This window comes from Pipra filicauda, unplaced genomic scaffold (assembly GCF_003945595.2).
Source record: "Pipra filicauda isolate LSUMZ 115617 unplaced genomic scaffold, ASM394559v2 scaffold124_size2119055_pilon, whole genome shotgun sequence".
NCBI classification, from domain to species: Eukaryota; Metazoa; Chordata; class Aves; order Passeriformes; family Pipridae; genus Pipra; species Pipra filicauda.
The window spans coordinates 87,563-112,256 of record NW_024103707.1 but is presented as its reverse complement, the minus strand read 5'-3'; the positions used below and the strand labels follow the sequence as shown (position 1 = coordinate 112,256).

Genomic DNA, 24,694 nt, shown 5'->3' with positions numbered 1-24,694 from the left:
TCCACCATTATTATAATCCACATCATAGTTCTCCATGGGCTGCTTCACCAAGGTCTTCACGATGGGCTGCAAGGGAATCTTTGCTTCCCCTGCTCCAGCAGACAGTCCTCCTTGAACTTCTCCCATGTGGGTCCTTCCCATGGGCTGCAGTTCTTCACAAACTGCTCCAGCATGGGTCCCCTGTGAGGTCATAAGCCCTGCCAGCTTGCTCCATCACCGGTATCTCATGGGTCATAGCCTTCTTCAGGCATCCACTTGGGTCCTCCATGGGCTGCCAGTCTCTGCTCCATCATGGACTCATTCATGTCACAGTCCATTCAAGTCCACACTGGAGTTCCAACCTATCTGGTACTGCAGGACAGGAACAGCAGTAACACCCTGGCCATCTGCCAACCCAGGGGCATCACAATGGCTGTTATCAAACTGTTCTTACCACAATACAGTGAGGTGAGAAGCAGTACAGAAGCAAGCTACAAAAACAAAAACCAATCACTAATGAGCACTAGACTAATATATGGTCAGGCAAGCAAGCTCCATGGCAAACACAGGGGCCTGGTGATTACTAGATAAACAACACTAACAGCTATAATATTCAGTGTAGCACACCCCAGTCAAATCTGTCATTATCCCAAACCCTCTGTGCCCCACACTGGGGGCCAAATAGGACTGTCATGGTTTAACCCCAGCTAGCCACCAAGCACCACACTCACTCTGCCACCAGTAGGATTGGGGACAGAATTGGAAGGGTAAAAGCCAGAAAACTCGTGGGTTCACATAAAGACAGTTTAATACAGAAAGCAAAAGCCACACACACAAGCAAAGCAAAACAAGGAATTAATTCATTGCTTCCCATGGGCAGACAGGTGTTCAGCCATCCCCAGGAGAGCAGGGCCCCATCACATGTAGCAGTTACTTGGTAAGACAAACACCATCAGTCCAAATATCCCCTCCCTCCACTTTATATACTGAGCATAATGTCATATGTGGTCTCACCTGTGTCTCCTCCCAACTTCCCATGCACTCCCAATTTCCTTGCCAGCATGGCAGTAAGAAAAGCAGAAGAGGCCTTGGCTCTGTGTAAGCACTGTTCAGCAACAACAAAAATATCTCTATTATCATCACTGTATTCAGCATAAATCCAAGACAGAGTCCCATACTAGCCACTGTGAAGAAAGTTAAGCCTACCCTAGTCAAACCAGCACACAAGACATGTGCTTCATGCCCATGTTAAAAGAAAATAGAGGCAGGAAAGTGCTGTTTTTGATGATATAAAGTGTATACAGGATAGTGAGATATATGTTCCAAATTATACTTTTGCCATGGAATTAGCAGCAGAGCCACCATAGGATGCGGCCTGCCCTGCCACTGCTCCTCCCCCCCTGCCCCGCCCCATCTTCTAGTCTGCTAAGAAACTTGCAGAGTTCTTAGCCAGCAACAAATTGCTGACACTTATGGTCCCCACCTATACATTCTCCCAAAGTAGGCATTTTTCTTCTGTTTTTCCATTTTAGTGTGCAATGTTGCCTGTATCTTGCAGCGCCATGCAAAGCCCAAATGCTGCCCCAGGAACTGCCATTGTCATCCTGGCAGCATGGGTCAGGGTACATGGGGTCTTTCAATCACACTCGCAGGATTAGCCTCTTCGAATGGGGCAGAGCTTTCTTGGGGATTTCTTTGTGGCCTTCTAAGACTGGGGCATAGTCCTCCTTCATGTTCTAATTTGCTAGTGTTCCTCTATGCTTTCGAGGTTAGGAGGAGCACTCTCCTAGATTGTTATTATTACTGCTGCTATTACACTAATTGAACAGTGTAAAATCTGTAGACAGTGGTCTTGCAACAGTGTCACATAGCATTCAATCAGGAAGAACAGAAAAGATGTACACAGTTCAGTGTTTAGGAAGGAAGAGAATGGCAGTGTACTGCTCCAGCACTAGAATGACTGTACTACTTTCACCCCCGCACAGTTCAACACTACAGCTACAGCCTCATGCTGTGTGCCTCCCGAGAGACATACAGAACTAATTTAACATCATATCTTGTCTCGAGGACCTTTGGTAAGAAGACTGAAGTTTTAGGGTTTTTTTCCTATTTTTTCACCAGTTCCCCTGTGGCTTTGTTTGAGCTGTTGAAGTTAAAAGTTGTTAAAGCTGTTAAATTATTAAATGCATTTGCATAGGTTCGTTGTTATAACAGTTTTGTTCAAGTAACGTGTTTAGAGTTTTCAAACATCCCAACTCTTTGTTAATTAACACATTCAAACATTCTCAAAATATTTTTTTTATCCCAGAAAAATGTGCATAATGTCAGCAAAAATGAAAAAAAATGCATTATGATTATGATTATGATTGCTCTAGCCAATATCATTCAAGAAATAGGACTGCAAAATGCTCCAGAAAAAATTCAACAGACCCAACCATGGAACAAATCTCCGATAGAGAGGACTACACAGAAGAGGATCATCCCTAAACCTTCAACTTTGAGGTAAAAGACACTACGACATGAAATGACTTACTGCTATTGCTTCAAATTATTAACCAACTTCGACCAATCCTAGACATGACTACTAAAAAACTGCAGATTCACCTGACCCTCACACTTGTTCCTGTCCATTTTCCATCGAAGACTGACTGAACTGTTATTAACATGTTTGCTAAGATTGTTTTTAAAGGTAAAGAATAGCTGCAAGAGAGAAATGAACGAAAGCCTGAAGACTGCATTCCAGAAATCAGAGACAGTGTGGACTGATTTCTCACTGAGAATACTGTATTTCAAGCTGTGTGAGCAGATTGTAATGATAACCTATCTATTTTAGGCACAGACTATGATCAGAAATTGAAAATTTACCTTCAATAGCTATGCTTTACTGCCATTCACAGATCACTCATATAACTAAATTTAGCCATATGAAATATATACACTCACCCACAGGACAAGAAATAATAGAGAGAGCACACCACACATTAAGAAAAATATTATAAAAACAACAAAAAAAGGGGGGGAGAAAATATGGGTCTCTTTTATGTGTTGAACCTACATTAACTTTTCCTCAAAACAAGAATGAGCACCAGAGACAACAATTAATGGAGGTGAGCTAGAGGATACACACAGCTAATGACTACTAGAAAACATAAAATGAATGGTTAAAAAGCAGGGACATGATAAAAGATTTAAGTATGCGTGTGTGAGGACAGAATGAAAAGGTGGCCACCTTGGTGTGAATGAGAAAAGCTGTGTGGAGATATGTAATGTGTGTGAAACTCAAATGCACTTTATGGCAAAGGTGCCTTAAAAACATAAATGCTACCTCGGTCACATAGACATATGGGAGATAACTGATAACAAGACATACAACTCAGAGAAAACCTTTCCCTTGAAATAAAGTTCTATAGACATATCATGGAGATAACTGAAAATAAGCCCTTGAAATAAAGTTCTATAAAAATCTTCAGAGAAATAAAACTGATGCCTCTACCCAGATACACACAAAACCCCAGAAGGAAGGTTCTAACTAAATTTGCTTATTACAAGTTCTAAAGGTTGCACTGTTTATGGAGTTATAGAAGTTGTGCTGTTAGTAAAGTTATATGATCAGTTTTAATAAAGGCCTTACCACGTTAGGCCCTGATTATAAAAACGTTTAAGATAAGTTTAGGAAAAAAGTTAAGAATTGTTATGTCACTTGTTATAATGTTAAAAATTATTCTATCACTTGTTAAAATTATAATAGAGAGAGGGAAGATGTGGCAGTTAGGTCACAGGAACGGTGCCAAAAGGCATCCTGAGAAATGTAGTTCCTGGTAATCTGTTGCACACGCTCCGTGGAATACTTGTATGTGATTGGTTAAACATTGTTTGTTACTTTTTGAACCTCATATATAAGGTGGTGTTGTTCCCAATAAAGTTGATTCAGGTGCCTGCCACCACAGGAGTTGGAGTGCATGCCCACAGTGCCATCAAATGATGTCAGTCATAAGCCAGATAGGTGGATAAAATCCACCCAGAAGAGGCAAAATGAAACAAGCCAACATGGAGAGAGATACAATTTTTCAGTTATGGCCAAGAATTGATGAAGCTGGCATGTTCTAATTAAATTAGCCTGGTATCTCCAGGTAAAGTAACAGGGTTTGGCTGTAGGAAAGTTAAATAGAAACAGGAAAAATGGTACAAGGGCTGGCCTGATAGACTGCATACAAAGAGAGAGTGGTATGTCTGTGTTGAGTTGTTATGGAACAATGGCATGCAGTGGACAGATCTAGAAACAGACACAAATAGTTAATGTACTAGCAGAAAAAAGAAGCAGCAGGTAACACCAGTAGATGTAGGCAGTGAGCCCCTCTGGTTCCAGCCATACTCTATGGCAGCAACTCTACTGTTTGATTTTCATCAAAAAGTCATATAAAAAAAATAAGTTCCAGAGGTCAGCTGTGGCTCAGGGTAAAAGGACACTGAGGAAAGCTGAAAAAGATCTTTTAGCCTTCCAAAAAAAGTGATGTAATCTACATATTTCAGGAATACCAGAGGAAGGGCATAGATGTAACTTTGCAACTCTTCTCACTCTTTTCCCTGCCCTCACTCAGATCAAGGCTGCATCTACTCCCTAATTTTTCCAGGTTTCCTAGTCTCTCAGCTAGACAGGAAGTTACCCATTTCTGTCCATTCAAGCCCAAACACATTCTGTATACTTATGATAATTTGTTCCTTCCTGTCTAATTCTATGTAATATTTCTTGTAGACAATTTATTTCACCGGTGTTCTATTTGTGTCTTGTCCAATTGTGAGGACGTCTTCTTCACAAAGTCTGTGTTTAAAGGAGGACCGTGCAGCAGTTTCTGAGCTAATTGAGCTATTTCTGACACCTTTCCCTGATATGACTTGCTGTTGCCTGTTTCCCTGGCTTTGACAGGATGAACAACCAACTCTTATTGTAAACCAAAAGGAATTATAACTAGATTCATGTATCAGAGTGTATATATAAGCACTTTATACAATATACACACTTTATAAACTATATACATATATATTACATAACAAATTCTACAGTAACAGTAATTTTATATATTTAAGCCTCTAATATTTAAAGGAAAAATGGATTCTTATGTTGCCGAGTGTGACTTGAAAAAGTGGAAAGTGCTTTTTACAAGATCACTGTACATCTAGAGAATTTTAAGATTTTTAACAGTAAAGTTTTAACTACATTATCTATACTTTTAAATTTTGGAACAATTTGTCACAGACGTGATTCCCCCCACTACATTCTTACATAAGGGTATAACCAGCCGAAATAAAGTACATTCTGCAAGTATGTCTTGTTCTGTTTAGGATGCTGTCCTAAGTGATTGCCAGCCAAAGCATCTTTTGCCAGTATAGACTCTATCTCTACCAGGAAGAACTGATTGAGAAAGCTCTCTGGACACACAGATTAGAAAGAATAAAATCTAAATTCTCTTTCACTATGCTCCCCTTGCATCCCTCCAGTTTAGACAAAATTAATCTGGTTCCAGAAGTTTTAAAATAATTGTTAAAGAAACAATTCCCAAATAAAACCAAAAAATTAACACTAGGTAGATGAAAGTATAAATCAAAATGATAGTTTCTTGTTAGGTGCAAAAATGGTTACAGACTTCAAAGAAAATGAAAAGTAGCAGGAATAGGGATAGCTGTACATATTTTTAAATGCATGAAGCTTAAGCTTACGGGGAAAGTTACTGGATTTTGAGCAGCCTGATGTACTTCAGAAGCTTTTAATATCCCCCAGGACTGAGCCAATAGCTCTTTATCTGGTGCTGGGATCAAATCAGTGGTTTGCTTGTAGATTAATTGCTCTTTAGTACCCTATAATATCCACATGCAAAACTAGTTTTATATGGTAATCTGGTAATATCTGGCTCTTATTAATAGAAAGTGTCTAACTTTCTTATTCTGAGCCAATTTCTTAATTTCCTGGAAAAAATATTTTGATGAGTCTTTTCTGCACTTGTTTAAATATGAAGGCACCAATTCCTGCATTTTGAATTCTGATAGCAATACTGCTTTATCTTATGCCACATGCTATTATTGCCACATCAAAAACTTATTTTTAAGCCCCACCACAACTTCACATAACATTCCTTTAAATTACTGTGCTCACCTGAGAAATTTCACTTGTTACTCATTCTACCCATTGATATGCCTTTACTTTTTAATGACTACTTTTACAATCCTAGCAAGCAAATATTTTCTTTACTGTGCAACAGAAAGCAGATTACATTTCAGCTGACCACATGGTAAAAACAGTGTTGATAACACAAGGATGTTTTAATTATTGCTGAAGCAGTGCTTACACAGCATCAAGGTCTTTTCCGCTTCCAGTGAGGAGACTGGGGATGCACAAGAAGTTGGGAGGGGACACAGCTAGGACAGCTGACTCCAACCGACCACAGGGATATTCCATACTGTATGGCATCGTGCTCAGCATATAAAGCTGGAGAAAGTGGAAGGAAGCAGAGGATATTGAGAGTGATGGTACTTGTCTTTCCAAGTGATTGTTACACAGGATGTAGCCCTGCTTTCCTGGGCTTGGCTGAACACCTTCTGCCAGTTGGAAGTTGGGAATGAATTTCAAAAGAAACTTCTTTGTCTTGGTGACAGAACAGCAGTTTTCATCAATTTTCTCAAAATATAACAACAGTAGAGTTGTATAAGAGATGGCAGCTTGATCATAACACCTGGCTTTACTGGAAAGAAAGATACTCGAGGATGGGAGAAACAAAGCAAGACTGTTCAGGTGGTGATTGTATGGTCCCAGTCCTAACAAATGCAAAATATATGGGTGTCTACACTAAGAGCTTTAAGATTGTTTTATTTAGTTATTTAATAGGATAAGGATAATTTCATTAGATGCTGTGGATTCAAAAACAGTCAGTTGATACTAGTATTTTGTAGCTTGTTCTTTCCTAATTCTGGATATAGTTGTCATAGGTCTTTAATTTTACTAGGCATTAGTAGACTCATTATTTCAAATGAAAGATGAAATACACAAGTATTCAATACTTATTTTTTGCACTAACTTTTGATTTGGCTTCCTTTTTCTACCAGCAAATTATTTTCTTGTTAATGCTTAAGTCTTTTGCTAGCATTGTCCAAGTTGCACACTGGCCTTAATTGAATCCCATTTCTAGAAGTTTCTATGCAAGCTGGTGGGCAGCATATATGACTTTATCATAATTTTGTTCATTAAATTACAGCTGATTTCAATTATATTAGCCTTGGTTTATTTATTTCTAGTTCCATATTCCTTACAACTCTAGTGGCATTTTAAACAAAAAATGTATTAATTTTATTCTTTCTTTTCTTCACCCTTTCTCTATAGTTCTAGTCCTTCTATTAACATTCATTAATTTATTCTGTTGAAACATTTAATAAGGTACCATTGTATGGACTTAAAAAGCACAACTGCCTGTCTCAATCACTGTCAAGAAGGAACTTGCCACCACAGCAGGAACTTGAGATAAGCACAGAAGAGAGGAATTTGTGAGAGGAAGGCACTAATTCCAGGCCTGGCAAGGTGAGATCTGGTTAGCACAACCTGGTTAATGCATCCAGACAAAAATTCCCACTTTAGAAAGGAAGCTACTACTCATATACATATCACCCCAAGTTATGGGAAGAACATCTACGACCACCGCATGGATACCCAGAACTTGCACTGTATAAAGGTGGTAGAAGAACAATTCTGGGACACCCCCCCCCCCCACACCAAGAAGCACAGGGTGAAGAAGGACTGACAGGACACTGCTGGATCCACTGGTGGTGACTATCTTCTGCTTGATCTCTCACTCTCTCTCTCCACTCTCCTTTTCTATTTCTTTCTATTGCTCTACCTCACAATTACTGTTAAATAAAATTGGTATTATTGACTCCAGCATATGGTCTTAATTCAGGCAGAGGCATCTCTCATTAATTGGATCATAACAACCCTTATTGTGTCATGATAATATACCTTGGCAGCTTAGATGTAAAAATATGACAGCATCATCCATCTTTTCTATCAGTGACACTTCTGAGAAGCTCTTCTGGTAATCCACATTTGCTAAGACTTTCAGACTAAAACCAATAAGCTACAGAAAATTATACATTTTTCCTTTCAAGCCCATTATTTTTAAGATAACACCACCAAGTAAACACACAAAAATAATTTCATTTATTAGTTTCATTGTAGCACACTTTTAGGAATAATGGACAAGGTAGAGAGCACTCTAACCCCTGTGTAGGAGACAATTACCAGCCACAACAAAAGTTGCTTTTTACGTAACTGCATAAAAAAAAAATAGAGAAGATAAAAACCATGAGCATTCTAGTTCCCATTTGAGAACTAATAACCTAGAACTCTCCTGGCTATATGCATTTAGGGACCAGACTCTCCATACCCATGACTTCGACTTCAGAAAACAACTATCATGTGAGCTGTATAGTTAGGTAAAACAATGCCCTTCTGCTTATGCAGCAAAAATTCAAAACTTAAAAAAGGTGAAAACTTGAAAGTTCAAAATTAAACATAATTTCCTTGAGTGAGGTAATTTTCTTGGCTGCAAACCAGGTGATATTTCATGAAGACTTACAAGGCCTTGCTCAGCCCCCAACCCTTCTATACAGTTTTCTGAACTTCCATTTAAAGACAGTTCAAGGTGTAATGTCCTAAATGATGGTGCAACTCAAACCAGGACTTGCCTTTACATTACAGCATAGGCTTTATTCCTGTATGGTAAAACTAGCTGATGTTGAGAGCTTATCTCTAAAGAAAGGCTGTGAGAACAGGTTGTTGCAGACATGTAAACAGTTTTTCTAAAATCAATTAGCATCTCTTAGTTAGCTTCCAGCACACAGTCTCTAGATAAGTGTGATCAAAGTCCACGTAGCAGGCACAACCTAACCTGTTTTCCTGGAAACCACCATAGCTATGTTTGTCACTGAATTACAGTTAAATTAAAAACAAAAAAAAATCTCTTCTAAAACCTGGCTCTTGTTTCTGTGCTCTGGGTCACCAAAAGATGCCATTTCAGCAACAGTTTCCTCCCTGCTTCAAACTTCAAAAAATTCCTCATGGTTCTTAGTTGGAAAGGTGCTATTTAAGCATGCTTTACTTCATTGGGCTATTCTGATAGATACTGTCCAACTCTACTCTGTAGGGGGTGTATCCCAGGGGCACAGAAATCAAGGGACATGCGCAGGGACAGACAACCCGATTGGTTAAGAAGGTCACATGGCTTTAGGGGATATAAGGAAGCGCCGAATTCAAATAAAGCCTCTTTGTTCTCCATCTGAGAGGAGCGTGCATCATTCTTTATCATATAAAGATCCCCCACGCTATAGTACTCCACTGTATATGATAGTATACAACAGTATGGGGACACTGAGGCATGATAAAAAAAAAAAGATCCACATATTCTCAACTACTGTGGAAATTATTTTTTCTAATAAACAGATAATAGTTTTTCACTTATTTAGTTGAACACAATTCTACAAAGGGAATAGTTATGCTAATTAATATTTCAGCATGACAAAGTGTATTATAATTTTAGTCAATATTCAAATTTGAAGCTGTAATTTATTGTAGCCATTTATTATAGGTTACAGAAAGTCCTTATTTAGATTAACAGTTTTCTATTGGTTTGCAAGCTCATTAAGTTGGCTAGCTTCCTTGATACATAAAAGATATTTGCTCTCTTTATTGAGAAATAATTGGGCAGTTTGCTACTGCAGTTCATAGAACTTCTGATTCCATCTTTGTTTTACAACACTCCAATAATGAGAAAAAAGATGTTGGCAGAGAAGCATAGGGAAATTAAAAGGAAGATAAACTATAACCAACATCTGAGAGCTTTAATTTCAACATTTTGGAAGCAATTTATGTATTTTTAATGTAAAATTGATAGGTTTACTGTGTCGCTTCTAACTATACCTATGAAGTCTCTATATAGGTGAAATATTCTCAGCTGATAGTGATGGACAAGTTACAAGGTAATGTTCAACTAAGATGAATCCTTGATACCGGCATAATTTATGGAGGGATTATGATTATGAAGCTGATTACAAAAAATACTCCAATCTTTTAAAGACTCAATTATAAACAATAATGAACCATATGAAGGCCATGTTCCTTGGCATTTAATACAACACATGGGAGGGATTCAGGTGTCTGTGTCCAAGATGGTAATAGAGATGACATACTTCCCTTATAACACTACTGCTGACACTAAAGCTAACACTACCTTGCTTGATCAATCATTATCTAATTTTCAATTTGAAAAATTCCTTAGTGTTGGAATTAGAGCACCTTCAGACATGAAGAATTAGCATGCTTGTGTAGATTCACTGCCCTTCAGACAAAGCAGAGAAGCACCCAATTTTGCCTATGTCCTCTGAGGAGCCTCATTCAGCAGACACTAAAAAATATGGCATATAACAGTCAAAAGTTAGTTAATTAAAAAGAGAAGGTGAAGCGCCTAGTTTTTTCATAATAACCTGTTACTTGGAGTACTACAAGTGGATTCCAAACATTTATTGCCTGAGGGGATTCAATGTGCCATTGCCCATGTCCCAAAATAATATTCTTAATGAGTATGCAAAAAGCTACTCCCCACCCTTTCTACTGAAAATGTAGTGCTGTCCAGCAGAGAACTCACTCTTCCAAGGAGTGCATATCAGGGAACCAGGTAGTGTTGCTGCTCAAGTGAGGGGTTCTCATGGGACAGAAGTGACTCCTAGCATTGAGTTGAGCATAGTTTCCCTTCAGAAGAAAAGCAATGCAATTGGATTATGCAGTGATTTTTTTATCTGACAAGTAAAAATTCTGTCAGCAGAATAATAAAACACAGTTAAAGCAAAGTAGTATCAAAACAAAGGTAATATGCTATTGTATTATCCTAATGTTTTTACCCACCACTCGTTTGACATTAAGGAACTCTTTACCTTTTTTTTTTAATATGGTTCTACATTCTCCTCACTTATTTGGCATTATGAAACTAGTTTCACAAGTCATTCAAATTTTGGCAATGATTAACCTGCAATCCTTATGTTGCAAGTCAGTATCAACTGCGTCTACCAGATGCCATTGAGAGAGAGGAGAAACTATTAATTTTGGCAGAGGACAACTTCATGAGATATAGTTGTTTTAAATACTTTCATGATGTTTTCTCTCCCCAAGTGTAGTGGTTCAGCAAGGACAAAGAGGAACAGCTGTATGTGAAAGTTATGCTAGTGTAAGCAAACATTGGTTTTCCTACCTTCATCCCACAGAGAGGTTTGCAGTGCTGGGTTTTGTGGTTTTTTTCCTGTTTTAATTAATATACTTTTAGTGTTTCCTAGATGGCATGGCAAACTATAGGAGGTAGGTTTCATGATGTCCCCATACCACACAATACTGGCACAGAGAGGCAAAAGTAGAAAGGAGAGAGCAGAAGCAGATGCTGAAGGCAACAGATACTATACCAAGCTTTCTAGTTTCCTTCTGTTTTTTTGTTTTGTTAAAAAGCAGATTATGTTGTGCCTAGTTGATGTGGGCTAGTGGTTGCATTTGTACAAAATCAGAAAGTAGTGTGTGATCTCTGGAGGTCATTTAGTGCAGCTTCTTACCCTAACGGCAAATTTTCAAGGGTAGATCAAGTTACTCAGGGCCTCATTCAGACAAGCATCAAGAAACAGGCCTGACTGCTCCCTTTGGGGAAAGCAAATGCACAATGACAAAGGCTAGCAGGGCAGGAGCTTCTCTAGCCAGACACTGGTTCCACAGTGCCCAAGTGAGGCAAGCAGGCAAAGTTCTGGATCAACAAAGCTCACGATGAAGCATAGCTGTGATGAAACTTGAGGAAAGTACCTATGGCATAGATCACACAGGGACAGAAGGCCCAGGCCTGAACTTAAAGGGAGTCCATTGATGCAGGGGCAGTGTGAAGGTAGAAGTGTCGCAGGTGTCTTGTTTTAGATCCTAACAATATTAATTGTTAGCATTAATTTTAGCCTTTTTCTATTCTTGGTATATAAACTAGCTTCTTTCACAGATCTTCATGTGTTCTTGTTTTTAGTTTATTCAGGGGGGATGTTAGTAGAATATTCAGAATATTCAGCCCTCAAATCCATTTTTGTTAACAAGAGGAACGACTTCTAAAGCTCCATCTGGATGTATCTGTTTGAATTGATGCTGTACCCGCTGCTTTCCTTTCTTGCCAAACAGCATTATGGTGATGCAGAGCTCTGTTTTCAGGGAACAACACAGACTGAAAGCTTTTCCTTTTTTATTTTTTTAAATAAAACATTAATGTAATGAATGCCATGCTTTTTAGATACAGATCTATATAATGTTTTAGTCTTATTCTACTTATGCTCTATTTTTATTTCTTATTCCAAGAAGCATACCATCAGAGTAGTCAGTTGTTAAACGTGGCATGCACCACACCACTACTTATGCTATTTCAAAGAAAGTGACAATAAATAAACGTAAGAAGTGAGTTACTTTTCCCACTCCCAGGTCCTCATAGTGCAATAACTGTTAGAGAGGCTCACAAAACACAGCTCTCATATTACAGGGTGTCCCTGTAATGAGGGACAACCCACAACCCCATATGAATTGACCATCTTTGCTGAACTGTGCCTATTTTTCAATCAGATGGTTCTCCACGGTTATGACAGAAGACAGTTGGAAGAGGAAGTGCTGCCTCTGTTCATTCAAAAGTTGTTTGGTCCAAAGCTTCTCTTTCTTTGGCTCTTAGCTATTTTAGACAAAAAAAAAATGTAACAGGTTGGAGTAAAATGAAGGCTGCCGTTCTAATTTCTCCCCACTCAATCTTTTGTGCATGCAGTACAATACTGCATGCACAAAAGCTGATCAATAGCTGATCATCTGTTACTTTACAGATGATGAGCGATTGAAAATTTTCTTCTCAATACTCATACATGACCTCATACCTTATACATTGCATTCTGCTGCATGGTTTAGGAATGGTATTGCCTATTTAGTACTCCCATTAAAGAGAAAACACAAGCCGCTCCCCTCCTCCTCTGCTGGGAGATACAAAAGGCAGAGATTACTGGTTGAGATAAGAACAATTTACTGAAAACAGCAACGAGATAAAAGAACAATGAGCAGTGACAGCAACAATACTAATAAAAAAGATTTACAAAAAGAGGGTGATTTACATGCAAAAATGCTCACCAAATCAGGGATAATGAAAAACAATAGCAGATACACGCTCCGGCCACCATGCTTTTTTCCTTGACTGCAAGCCATGCTCACCTGCTTTTCGAGAGTCCCTTACTTCTGCCCCCCAGCAATGACGTGAGGTTGTACATAATAAACTAGCCACGCTCACATGGCTCCAGGCTCCGCCCCTCACAGCTACGGCAAAAAAAAATTAACTCTGTCACGGCCAAAAATAATAATAAAAAAATAATTTTCGTTTGAAAAAGAAATTATTTTGTGTATATGTTTCAAAATTACATTTACTATTCTACTTCACTGTTGTATCTAGTTCCTTCACACTATTAATTTGGCAATAGTCTGTACCATAACAAAATGAGCTTTAACATTAAAAATTCCCCCAGACATCCTTGCCTCTACAGGTAACACCATTAATATTGCAAAATGCTGTCATTAGCAAAGACACCATTCCAGTTGCTTTCTTAAGCTCCCAAAAAGGATGAAGAAACTCCTTTCTCATGCAGCCACTATTCTCATTACTGTAGTGACACTATGGTTTAAATAGGGGTGGAACTGGAAGTCCATACCAAGTATCGAATGCATCTCTCCCTTTCTGTTTCTTGCTGCCCCACTGTCTCCACATCTGCCACTTCACTGCCATCTTTGATGGCCAGAATCACTTTCCCTACCCCCTTCTCTGAAGAACTCTATGTAGTGGGACAGGCTGTAGTGTTAGGTAGAAATCATATATCCCACTGAGGCACTGGACCCACAAAACCACCAGAATGTCCTTCCAAAAGGCATAGATACAGACTGACGTGAATAGAGTCTTTACGCTCTATTCTAGCACTTTGCTGGGAACGTAGAATAGCAGGAGACAAGAAAAATGCCCTTGGCTTCTAAGTCCATTTTCTTTACTTTTGCGGTGGAGATGCTACAACACAACCTCCCCTGGGAAGGAAGTCTGAGATAACCAAGAACTACAGCTTATCACTAGTGCTATATCATTAACATTTAATTTGATACACTGCTCATCCATTGATTCTTTGAATCTGCTTTACTTCAGGTCAGAATTTACATGCTGACTCCAACCTGAATCACAGGACCTTCACCTGTCCTCTGCAAAGCATAGCTGCTGTGTAGGGGACCAGATTTCTGGGAACCATCCTTATCTCCCGGTAGTCCAAAGGCAGAGTGGACTTCCTCCTCCACTTGTCCAAACGGTGAACCGTAAATCTCGTGGTTGAGCCTTCTGCATGATGTCATCCCTTCAGTGACCTGGAGAATCAGGGCCCTACAGCCCATCTCTGGTTTTCTTTGGAAGGCAGTTTCTGTCTGGTGGTACGAGAAGAGCAGCCGCCCGGTGGTCTTAGCACTACAAGGATAACTGCAAGGCAAGATTTGAGACCGAGAGGATGCCGGGCCTGGGCCTCTCGCTTCGGAGCTGCGGCCGCAGCGCCATCAGTCAGGCGGTAAAGGGCGGCGGCGCGGTGCCGGCCACCGCCCCCCCGCGTGAGGAAATGGCTCTCACGTGAGGGAGGCGGCAGCGCCCGGCTCACCCGGCCCGCTGCCCTGGGAGGAGGTGCCAGCGGGTCTGGGGCTGTCTGCGCCATGCCGACGAGTTTCACGGTGGTGCCGGTGGAGGCGCAGGGCGAGGAGCGGGGACCGGCGGAGCGGGATGGGCAGCTGCAGGAGGAAGAAGATGAAGACGACGAGAGGGACCGGGGCACCGGTGAGAGAATGGGGAGGTGCTGGGGGTCAGCGCCTGAAGAGAGCGCCTGACCCTTGTGTGGGAAGAAGCGGGTCTGCCGCATGTGGCGGGCCGGCTCGCCGTCGTAGGGGCTTCTGTAGACTCGGGGGGGGCCGCATTGCTTCTCTGCAGCGAGCGGTGCCGGAACTATCTTTCCAGGAGAAGTGCGTTTCGGGAGAGGGCGAAAGTCTAGCGCCTGGGGTGGCCAAGAGCTTGTTTTTCTTTGTTTCTATTAGCCAGCGCCGCTGGCCGAAAGGAAGTAGTCACGGGCGGCTCCGGCGGAGGAGCGGCGCAGCCCGCAGGCGGCCGGGCGCGGCGCCTGCCCGCGGCGATGTGGGGCAGTCAGGCCGCTTCCCGCCTATGACGGGGAGCGGGCGGGAGTAGCGCCGCCCACGGCCATTCAACAGGCAGGGGTAAAAAGTCATAGAGTCAATCGTTTAGGTTGGAAAAGTCCAACCGTTAAGCTCTGTTAAAAGCCAAGTCCTGTTGGAGCTCACTAGAGAGAGGGATAGGAGGAAAGATTCAGACTGCAAAGAAGAGTACAGTTTTACTTGCCTTGCACCTGGTATTCGTCCTGCCACGTGCTTTTGCATCAGAGACCGTGTCCCGGGTTAAATAGGTGGTTGCTACATGATGCCGTGGTGTTCGGAGATTGCCTCTTGCTAGGCCTTGCCCCTGAAGCCTCCTGGGGGGAGCAGAATCAAGCCGGAGGAGGAGCTTAGGCATCGTGAGTGAGGGTCTGCTCAGGACAGCCCTTCTTGCAGGGGGATGAGTATTTACCTGCGCTAGTGCTTTTCTCTCTTGGATGATGCGGCACTGCTGGGGAAGCAGTAATTTTGGCTCATAACACTTCCTCTTGCTAAAGCGTGTTGTGGCAGCAGTACCAAGTACGGTGTGTGAATCGCTGCTAGCACTGAGAAGTATTTTAAATCTAGCACGTTTTTTTGGACACTGTGTTACAATCAATACTTCTGTAAAGATTTTTTTTTAATTATGTTAGATGATCACAGGTGATGGGAATAGATTTTTTTGTAAAGAGCAATTCCTCTTAATGGCATCTTTTCCTTTTTGTGGTATAGATGACAGATAAATAAGGCTAATACCTTATCACCTAATGTGATGTGGCATTTGAATGAAAACAGATATTTGACAAACTTAATGTATTTACATTATTTTAGGAAGCTGATCTAGTAAAACACCAAGCTAACAAAGTTGGATTGTTTTCTCCCAGAGCTTTCTCCCCTACTTACCCATAAAAGATATATACTACATGTAGTTGCCTTTCCCTTAGTCTAATCCAAACTATGAGCAAGTGTTCTAATAATTGCCTCTTCTTTTTCCAAACTAAATGAAATAGAAAAACCAAACCAGTGTAAACTGTGGCAACAGTTTATTTCCTGTACTACATGGATGACAACAGTATGACATTAATCTGTTTGGACAAATTTTCTTTTGGTAGAAGGGCTAGTCAGCAAGGCATCCATACTGTTATGGATCTGTAACACTTGAGTGGATGAATTTATTTATGACTCTTCCTGTGTGCTGGTAACATAGGGATTAAACAGTAAAGTGCTGAAAAGAGAAGGCATTGATTTGTACGCAAGTTATAGTTGGAGAGCTCTGACTTCATTAAAAGATTACATGCTGTTCTCTGATAGAGAGTTTTGGGAAGTGAAAAACATACTTGGGTATTGTATGGAATTGTTAAGTTAGTGATGTGAAATGAAATAATTCTTGAGTCATTCTTCTGAAAACTAGAAAGAATTCTAAAATATTAGTACAGCTAAAACCATTAAGCCCATCTAAAAGCCTGCTGCAGAGAAGGACTGCCCTTCTCCCTGCTTCAGCCTTGAGAAAAAAACTAGGGAGTAAATATTTCTTTCACTGCCCTCCTCTACATCACTGGCTTTGCTTCCTTTTTCCTGCACTTGACCTTGGTGCTCATCAGACATTTTACTGGCCTGGTTCAACATGCTAAACTGTGAATAAACTAAACTCCTGCAAAAAACCAAATCATGCTTCCCCTGTTTTGGAGTTGAGGTGAGTGAGTGCTGCAAAAAGTGTGAGAATGGCTAGGGTTATGTCAAGGTAAGAGGTGGGTCAAGCTAAGAGCAGAGATGAAAGTAAAATAGAGGAGAATGGGAACTTCCCCTTTGGCTCATCTTTAGCCTGTATAGCTCAGCATATCATTTTGTTCCAATTGTTTAGAAATCTAGAATTTTATCTGTTTTGATTAAATTATCTGTCTTAAAAACCAAGTCATTTTTTCCTTGACTACCTTTTTTTAAAAAAAAACATACCCACCAAACACACACAAAAAAACCCCCAAACCCAAAAAATCTGCCCCATCAAACTCGATGTTTTTTTTAAAGGAAGAAGGCTATATGCTGTTCAGCCATTAGGTCATGAGTAAAGTAGTTTTGATTTTTATTAGCAAGGCACTTATCAATTAGTGCATAATTCTGTGCATTTATCCCCTTTCACACGTTCTTACCTGATACTCATCTGTGTGATAACGGAGTAAGTAACCTGGGATATTCTTTCTCTATGATCTTGGCTCCTTCATAATAATCTGAAATTCTGCAGCTTCACATTTTCTGATTATGTGAACACACTTTCATGTGTGAAGGAGGAGAATACTTTTGTGAGTGGCTGTGTGGCTGGTTTATAGCGCTGGCCAAAGTAGTACTTGGGAAGAGTAGGGAGGCAGAGTGGAAATTAATGCTTCAATTGAACAACATAGTTGAGGGCCTGCTGACTCAAATGTTCACAAAGTAGCGGAAAACATGTGCCCGTGTCTTTTAGTGTGTTTATAATATACTACAAAGAAAGGGTAGTCAGGAAATAGTAACTGGTTGAAGAAGAGAAGGAAATACGGTTCTGTTGTAGGCAGCAATGTATGAAGTTTTATGAGAAATTCTGGGTTTGGTTTGTGTTGGGTCTTTTGTTTTCACACATATCTGTAGTGACTCTCTATTAGATAGGCATGTCACAATTTCATAAGGTTGGATCAGCTTCCTATTTCATTAGCAGCTCTGTGTATCAGGTGTTTCAAGGCATAGCTCGTATTTTTAGCATCCCATAGTATTATTTACCTCACCACAGCATTTTTTTATTTAGAAACTAATACAAATTGAAGAGCCTCAAATACGAGGAATAACAGTGACAAACCTGGTCATCTACCAAGAATTCATCATATAACTAATAGAGCACGGATGCTGTGAATTTCTGTAAAATGCTGTTTATTGGAAAACCAGGAAATAGTTGACAGAGGTGTATATATAGATATATATATATATGTATATATATGCAATGGAGGGAAACTAGGTTAATCTTACTGAGATGTCTGGTGTATTTTCAGTCAACTTCTATTCAAACACAGATCCAGTCTGTAGTTCAGAACTTACTGTACAGAAAAATGCAGTATTGCATGTTCCCCTTTATCCCATTGTAATTCATCCAGTTTGCTGTATCCTGAAAAAATGCAGACTGATGTCTTCAATTATTTTTCATCTCCATGGATTAGTTACCCTTCTCTGCCTTGTTCATGTGCTTAGCCAGTAGTGTGCATGGTGTTTCCAATAGTGGCTAAAGGCTCAGGTCTAGGGATGAGCATGGGATGGCAAATATGATACAGTTTTTCATGCGGTCTTTCAGGCTCCAACAACTTGTAGGCCAGAAAAAGATAAATCTTATATGAAACTGGATTAGTTTCTCATTTTTTGGTGAATTTAGATTTTTAGATTAAGTTCTAAATTAATCTGGTCCCTCTCCATATGATAAACCTTGATAAATCTTGTCCCATCTTAACCCTATAATTTTTCCAAACTGAAGACACATATTTAGTCATTCTTTACATAGAAGCTATTCCATACTTATTACTCTACTGTCTGTCTTTCTCTGAAGTTTTTCCACTTTTGTTCATTTTGAAATGGGGGAAGTTCCAGAAATGCACATGATAATCAAGTTGTGAACAAACAGTTTTGTTTTCTTCTTCTTTCCCCCTTTTTTATTCCTGATATTCAGTCTGTGGTTGGAAAAGCAAGTATTGAACTGGTGTTTTGCCACAGTCATAACCAAAGTATGTAATTTATGAGTGGTAACCATCAGTTGGAGCCCAGATGGATTAGGATTTTTTCTTCAGGTGTGTATATGTATATATATGTATAAATTTCTACATCAAATTTTGCCTGTTGCTTTAACATTCACATAGGCTTGGAGATCTCCAGGTCTCCACATTTGGCTTGCACCTCAACTATCCTAAATAGTTTTAAACTGTCACATCTCTGGGGGTTTTTTTGGGGTTGATTTTTTTGGTTTGTTTGTTTGTTTCTGTTTGTTTGTTTGGGTTTTGGTGTGGGTTTTTGTTTTTGTTTTTTAATGAAGGGTTTTTGTTGTTGTTGTTGTTATTTTTTATTAATGTGTGCAATAACATGTGTCCCAGCAGAACTTCAACGACTGTCTCTGCCTCTGAGAGCACACCACATTTGTCTTCTATTTTCTTAGTTATTTATCTATGGTTTATCTCTTTTCTCTCATTCCATGGCTGTTTTATTTCCTTAAGTATGTTCAAAGAAGCACTTCCTAAGAAGTCTTTTGGAGAACTTGGCAGACAGTATAAATTAGGTTTTCATTAATCTATATGCTTGTTGATTCTTTCAAAGAACTCTTTAGGCATGTGAGACAGAATCTGCCTTTGCGGAAGCGACAGTGATGGTCTTCCCCCACCACCCCAATGCTGTATGTTATAGTACAGTGTTGGAGTGGAAAATTAAATTCCTGTTGCATATCTTACATTTGATCACAGGCATGGGAGATGCCTGGGACCACAGGGATTTTCTTTGCTCTATGGGGCATTGGTTGTATATGTATGTATACTGAGCTCTGCCAAGGTGCTGTAATTGATCCTTTCACTGGTTAATATAATTTTGAATGTGTGTTTCTGTTAGCTATTGATAGTGCTAAGGGAAATGGACACAATTAAAGGAGTTAGAATTATGGATAATAGACTAAATAAATTCACTGTGGAGCAAGCATTTTACAGTCACTTAGCATTCTGTAACTGTTTAAACATTTCTTTTAGGCCATTGCAGTGTTGACCTTTTTTTTGAGAGAGAGTCTTAATGCATGAAATGGATAGCAAATTATTTTTACTCCATTGTGTTAATTTCATGTGAGTGAAATGCTAACTCTCACTGTACTTATTGCCTAAGAACTAACTGTAAGTGATTATAGTCTCAATGGACAGGAAAATAGCTATGACAGAAAAGCACTTGTTTTTAAAATATTGTTATAAGAGGGTTTATTTCCTTGAATTAGCTCATTGCTGAACAACAGAGTTGTTCCGCTCCCACCCCAATGCAGAAAACCACCCTTTTTGACAGCACAGACATGATGAATTGTTTATGCATCTTTGAACTATGTTATTGCTTCATATAAAAACAGATACTAAAGCATGGGGAATGAAAGAATTAGTGCTTTTTCTTTTCTCTTTTGACTAATTAACTATATAATGTTTTCACAGGGGACTTTCTAAATAGCAGTAGAAATATTAAAGCTTTAGGATTTCCCCCCAACAAAGTGCATCCCTTGATTTTAAGTGAATTCTGTCAACTTAAATGGATTCTCCTGCTTTGTTTTTACCTATACAATCTTTTTGTGACTTATGTGGTATTTCTTGCATAATCAGATAGTGTTTATTTTCCAGCTTATTCCATTGTACTAGTTGAACAAGGAGCACCTCTGGTACGCACTATAATTTGTATAAGTGCAGTTATTTGTATACCATGGCTTTGCGAACTTTCCAAACAGTAGCTAGCAGAACTTTAATTCTGCTAGTAGTGTAGCTTATCCTGTCACGTTTTTATTTGCCTTCCTCAACTCCAAGCTAATAAGAGTACTTCAGGATTGGAATATGTTTTACTTGGCTCTGTCATCACTGCATCAAATGTACAATGTTGTGGTTTAAACCCAACTGACAGCTACAGCTCTTGCTTACTCACCCCTGGTGTAATGGGAGAGGGAATTGGAGGAGTAAAAGTGAGAGGGGGCTGAGATAAAGACAGTTCAACATGTAAAGCAAAAGTCACACATGCAAACAAAGCAAAAACATTCACCACTTCCCCACTGGCAGGTAAGTATTCAGCCATCTCCAGGAAAACAGTGCTCCATTCTGCATAATGGTGACTTTTGAAGACAAATGCAATCCTTCTGAATGGCCCCCACCTTCCTCCTTCTTCCACTAGCTTTATATGCTTAACGCCATCGTTCTGAATGGCCCTTACCTTTCTCTGTCTTCCCTCAGCTTTATATGCTGAGCATAACACTATATGGTGTGGAACATACCTTTGGTCAGTTGGGGTCAGCTGTCCTGGCTGTGTTCTCTCCCAACCACTTGTGCACCAAAGGTCTCTTTGCTGGAGAAGCAGAAAAAAGCCTTGGCACCATGTAAGCACTGTTCAGCAGTAATGAAAACATTTTTGCATTATTAACACTGTTTTCAGTAAAAATCCAAAACATAGCCCCATACTAGCCCTCTTCTAGGGGATTAGTAAGCACCAGAGCTGGTTCTAGGAAGAAGAGACTTCGGGAATGGGCTGGGAAGGAGCCTGCAACTGTCTCAACCTTTCCACAGTTGACCATGCTTGTGACATAGGTGTTATGATCACGAAGAGTACATTTTGGATGTTATTCAAAAATTTGACCACAGGAACTAACTAGTCTGTTGTAAACTCTAACATCCATTTAATAGAATTGAAGGAGTTTGTATGAAATTGTTTAAGGCTGGTATAGAATGTGTAATAGTGTTATGGCTACAAACCAGGGAAGAGAGTTACAACCATGAATATTCATGTCATTATGCCATATGAAGGGGGCTGCCCTGCTCTCCCCTCATGGGGTGTTGGAAGGGAGGGGAGGCTTTGCTGCAGCCAGCAGCTGTCCCTGCCTGGACAACAGGAAAAGCCACACCGGGAACCTAAAGGGTGCTGTCTTGCCTCAGTTGCTGCAGTGATGAGGACTTGCTGTCCCTAAAAAAATGCAGTGAAACTTGGTCCCTTCTTCTGCTTGCTGCTTTGCCCCCTCCAGAGTGCTACTGAGGAGTTATGGTGCTGAAGTGGACAGCTCCAAGGTGCAACTGAGCCAGCTGCGAGCCCCTCTGCTTTGCTCACTGTGGGCTGGTGGCACCCCCCCTCCACCTCTGCTACTTTGCCTGCTCCCGTCAAGTGCCTCTGCTGCTGCCGCCACCTAAATGCCGAAGCCGCCCACACCACCGCTGCCGCCTGAGTACTGAAGCCCCCCGGGGACTGCTGCTCTGGGACCCATACGCTGGACCCCCGTGCCGGACTCCTCCCCCTCGCTGCCCACTTCAGCTGCACGGAACCCGAAACCCCAGTGGAGATGAATGGCGCAGCACTGGTGCCAAGGAAGGTGGTTTAGAAGAAGGGGGAGAAAACCATCCATCGTTTTGTTTCCCCTCTGTTCCTGGTTGACCATGTTGGTGGTGTTACCCCATAGCTGTGGGTAAACTTTCTCCTCTGTATCTTTGTAGTTACCGTTATTTCATTTTAGTACACTGTTATTTTTTCACTTATAACTTCCTCGCAATTTTTTTTATTCCTCTATTAAAGGGGAGCAGAGTTCATATTATTGGAGTTCCTATGTCCCAATGTGTTTCTTTTTAAACCAAGAGAAATAGATTAATGTAAACATATTTAATATAAACTAGAAAACAGCAACATATTTAATTTGAGAGTTAATAAATTATGCAGCCAGTCTTGAAAAGGACCCTTTGTAATTTAAAAATATTTGGTTTTATATAGAGCTTACAAAAGGTTATAGAATTACGTTTTAAAATGTTTTTCATCTGCTACATCTTAAGTAAATTTAATTAATTTCTATATAAAATTGATGTCTAACAACTACAGTTAACTATAATTTGCTTAAGGTTTGCTAATATATACTTGGTGCATAAAATAGGCTTTTTAATAGTAGGTAGGTCTTTGGAATAGGTTAGTACTTACTGTTGCTAATCTATACTGATCTGTTTAGTGGAAGTATTTTAAAATTAATTTATTTGATAGAAATAAAACTTTAAAGGCACTTATTATTAGGTGAAGATGTGGAATGTTTTGGTGGCTTGATCCTTTCCATTTCACTAAGCAGGGTGTTTATTGCTGACGAAAATCCTCCAGCTTAATTCCCTTTAAAGAGTTCTGTGATTGTCATGTAGTTTGTGTCATGTGCATGCTTCGTGCTGCCTGACGCCTTAATGACTTGTTTCAGGATTAATCCAATGCTAATAAGAAACAGGATTTGAGGTCTTACACAAAGCTGGGAGGAAGCAACTGTCAGTTGCCTGTTTCAGTTCTTAATACATGAAGAATCAGCAGAGGGGAATGATTTTGATTTTCCTTAATCATGAGTGAACAAGATTATGAAGAAAGTGGGCCAAATCCAAGTGAGTCTCTTTAAAAGACAATACCGTAGTCCTAATGTCTCTCTACTGAAACAGCAGGTTCCTGTACTTCTAGCTGTATTATAAAGAGTTATAAAGAGCTTTTGCAGTGTTGTCAATTAGAAGCAAGTTGTGCTTCGTTATAATAGTAACCTAAGTAAAAACTAAAGTTTAGCAATGTTGATAAGGTGATGGATGTAGTATTAGAATCCTCCATTATGTAAAGGGGTTTACAAGGAGGTTAAATTCACTTTGTCCTGCATTGCAAGATAACCTATGTAAATTGTGCTAATGATTAATAAAAATAATCTAAGAAATGGATGATATAGTAAATATATTTAGACATTTCATTACTAAAAAAACCCAATAACCTGAAGCTTTGGGTTAGGTTGCACTGAATTCTTAAACCCATCTTGCGCAAAAATTCAGAAACAAGATGTGTTCAAGGAAGGTTATTGATGCCTTTTCATAATTTGAATTATGGCAAGGTAGTGACTTTTAAAAAGAAGTACATATTAGAGCTCTGTAGAGTGCTTCTGTATATTTTTGGATTAGAAGTGTCAAGAAATTTTATTTTTAAGATTCTATGACTTCTCTTTAGTTGCCTGCCAATCAAAAACTTGGACATACAGGAAGTAAATATGCATAGTAGAGAAGGTAGAATTACAGGTTTTGCCACAGGCAACTTTCTTCAGTGTGACACTCCTATATGTCAGCTTTACTGACTTTCAAACTTTATGTATTTTTGCCTTAAAGACTTTAGTTACATTAACATTGTGGTTGTTTACCCTTGTGCAAACAGGATCTCATTTTCATATTCTCATTTTGTAGTGGTTTGTTCTTAATATGACCAAATACTACCTGAATGAAAATGTTACCATTGTTTTTATTAAGAACTGTTATTTTTCACCTGTATTTGGCTAAACAGAACCTACTTCAAGGTATGTGGACTATGATTAAGAGTTGCCCTTTGGAAACTGAAAAGTTAGGACTTTTCTGTGAAGGATTATTCTCCAACTGTGGTTCTGCTTTAAATAACAGCATATAGAATTAGAAACTTCTGGTGGGAATTGAAACTGTTTTGTTTTACACATGTACTTGTTTGGAGAACAGTTACACATTTTCAGAGCTGAGCTATCTTATTTGAGGCCATGCTGTTCGAAAGTTTTAGATAATTCTCATTCCTTTGAACAACACCTGAATTCTTTTGCCATTTAAAAACAATCTGGTTTTATTTTTCAGATAGATGTTAAAACTTACAACATGTCAGGAGACAAAGGTGCTTACTTTTTTGGACAAAATGTACTTGAATACAAAA

The 24,694-nt window shown here is 39.6% G+C and overlaps 1 protein-coding gene across 6 annotated transcripts in view; it reads left to right on the top strand.

Moving 5' to 3' along the window:
* Window positions 1-14,680: 14,680 nt before the first annotated feature.
* The window catches only part of LOC113988621 (solute carrier family 12 member 7-like), a 71,755-nt gene continuing 61,741 nt past the window's right edge, over window positions 14,681-24,694 (top strand). For 2 of the 6 annotated variants that reach the window (XM_039389058.1, XM_027722411.2), the window contains exon 1: window positions 14,683-14,903. In XM_039389058.1, coding sequence (XP_039244992.1) covers window positions 14,783-14,903 — 121 coding nt within the window. In that variant the 5' untranslated portion in view covers window positions 14,683-14,782. Of the gene's footprint in view, window positions 14,904-22,061; window positions 22,439-24,694 lie in introns of those variants that run through there. The other 4 variants (XM_039389063.1, XM_039389039.1, XM_027722406.2 and 1 more) reach the window with 4 other exon arrangements.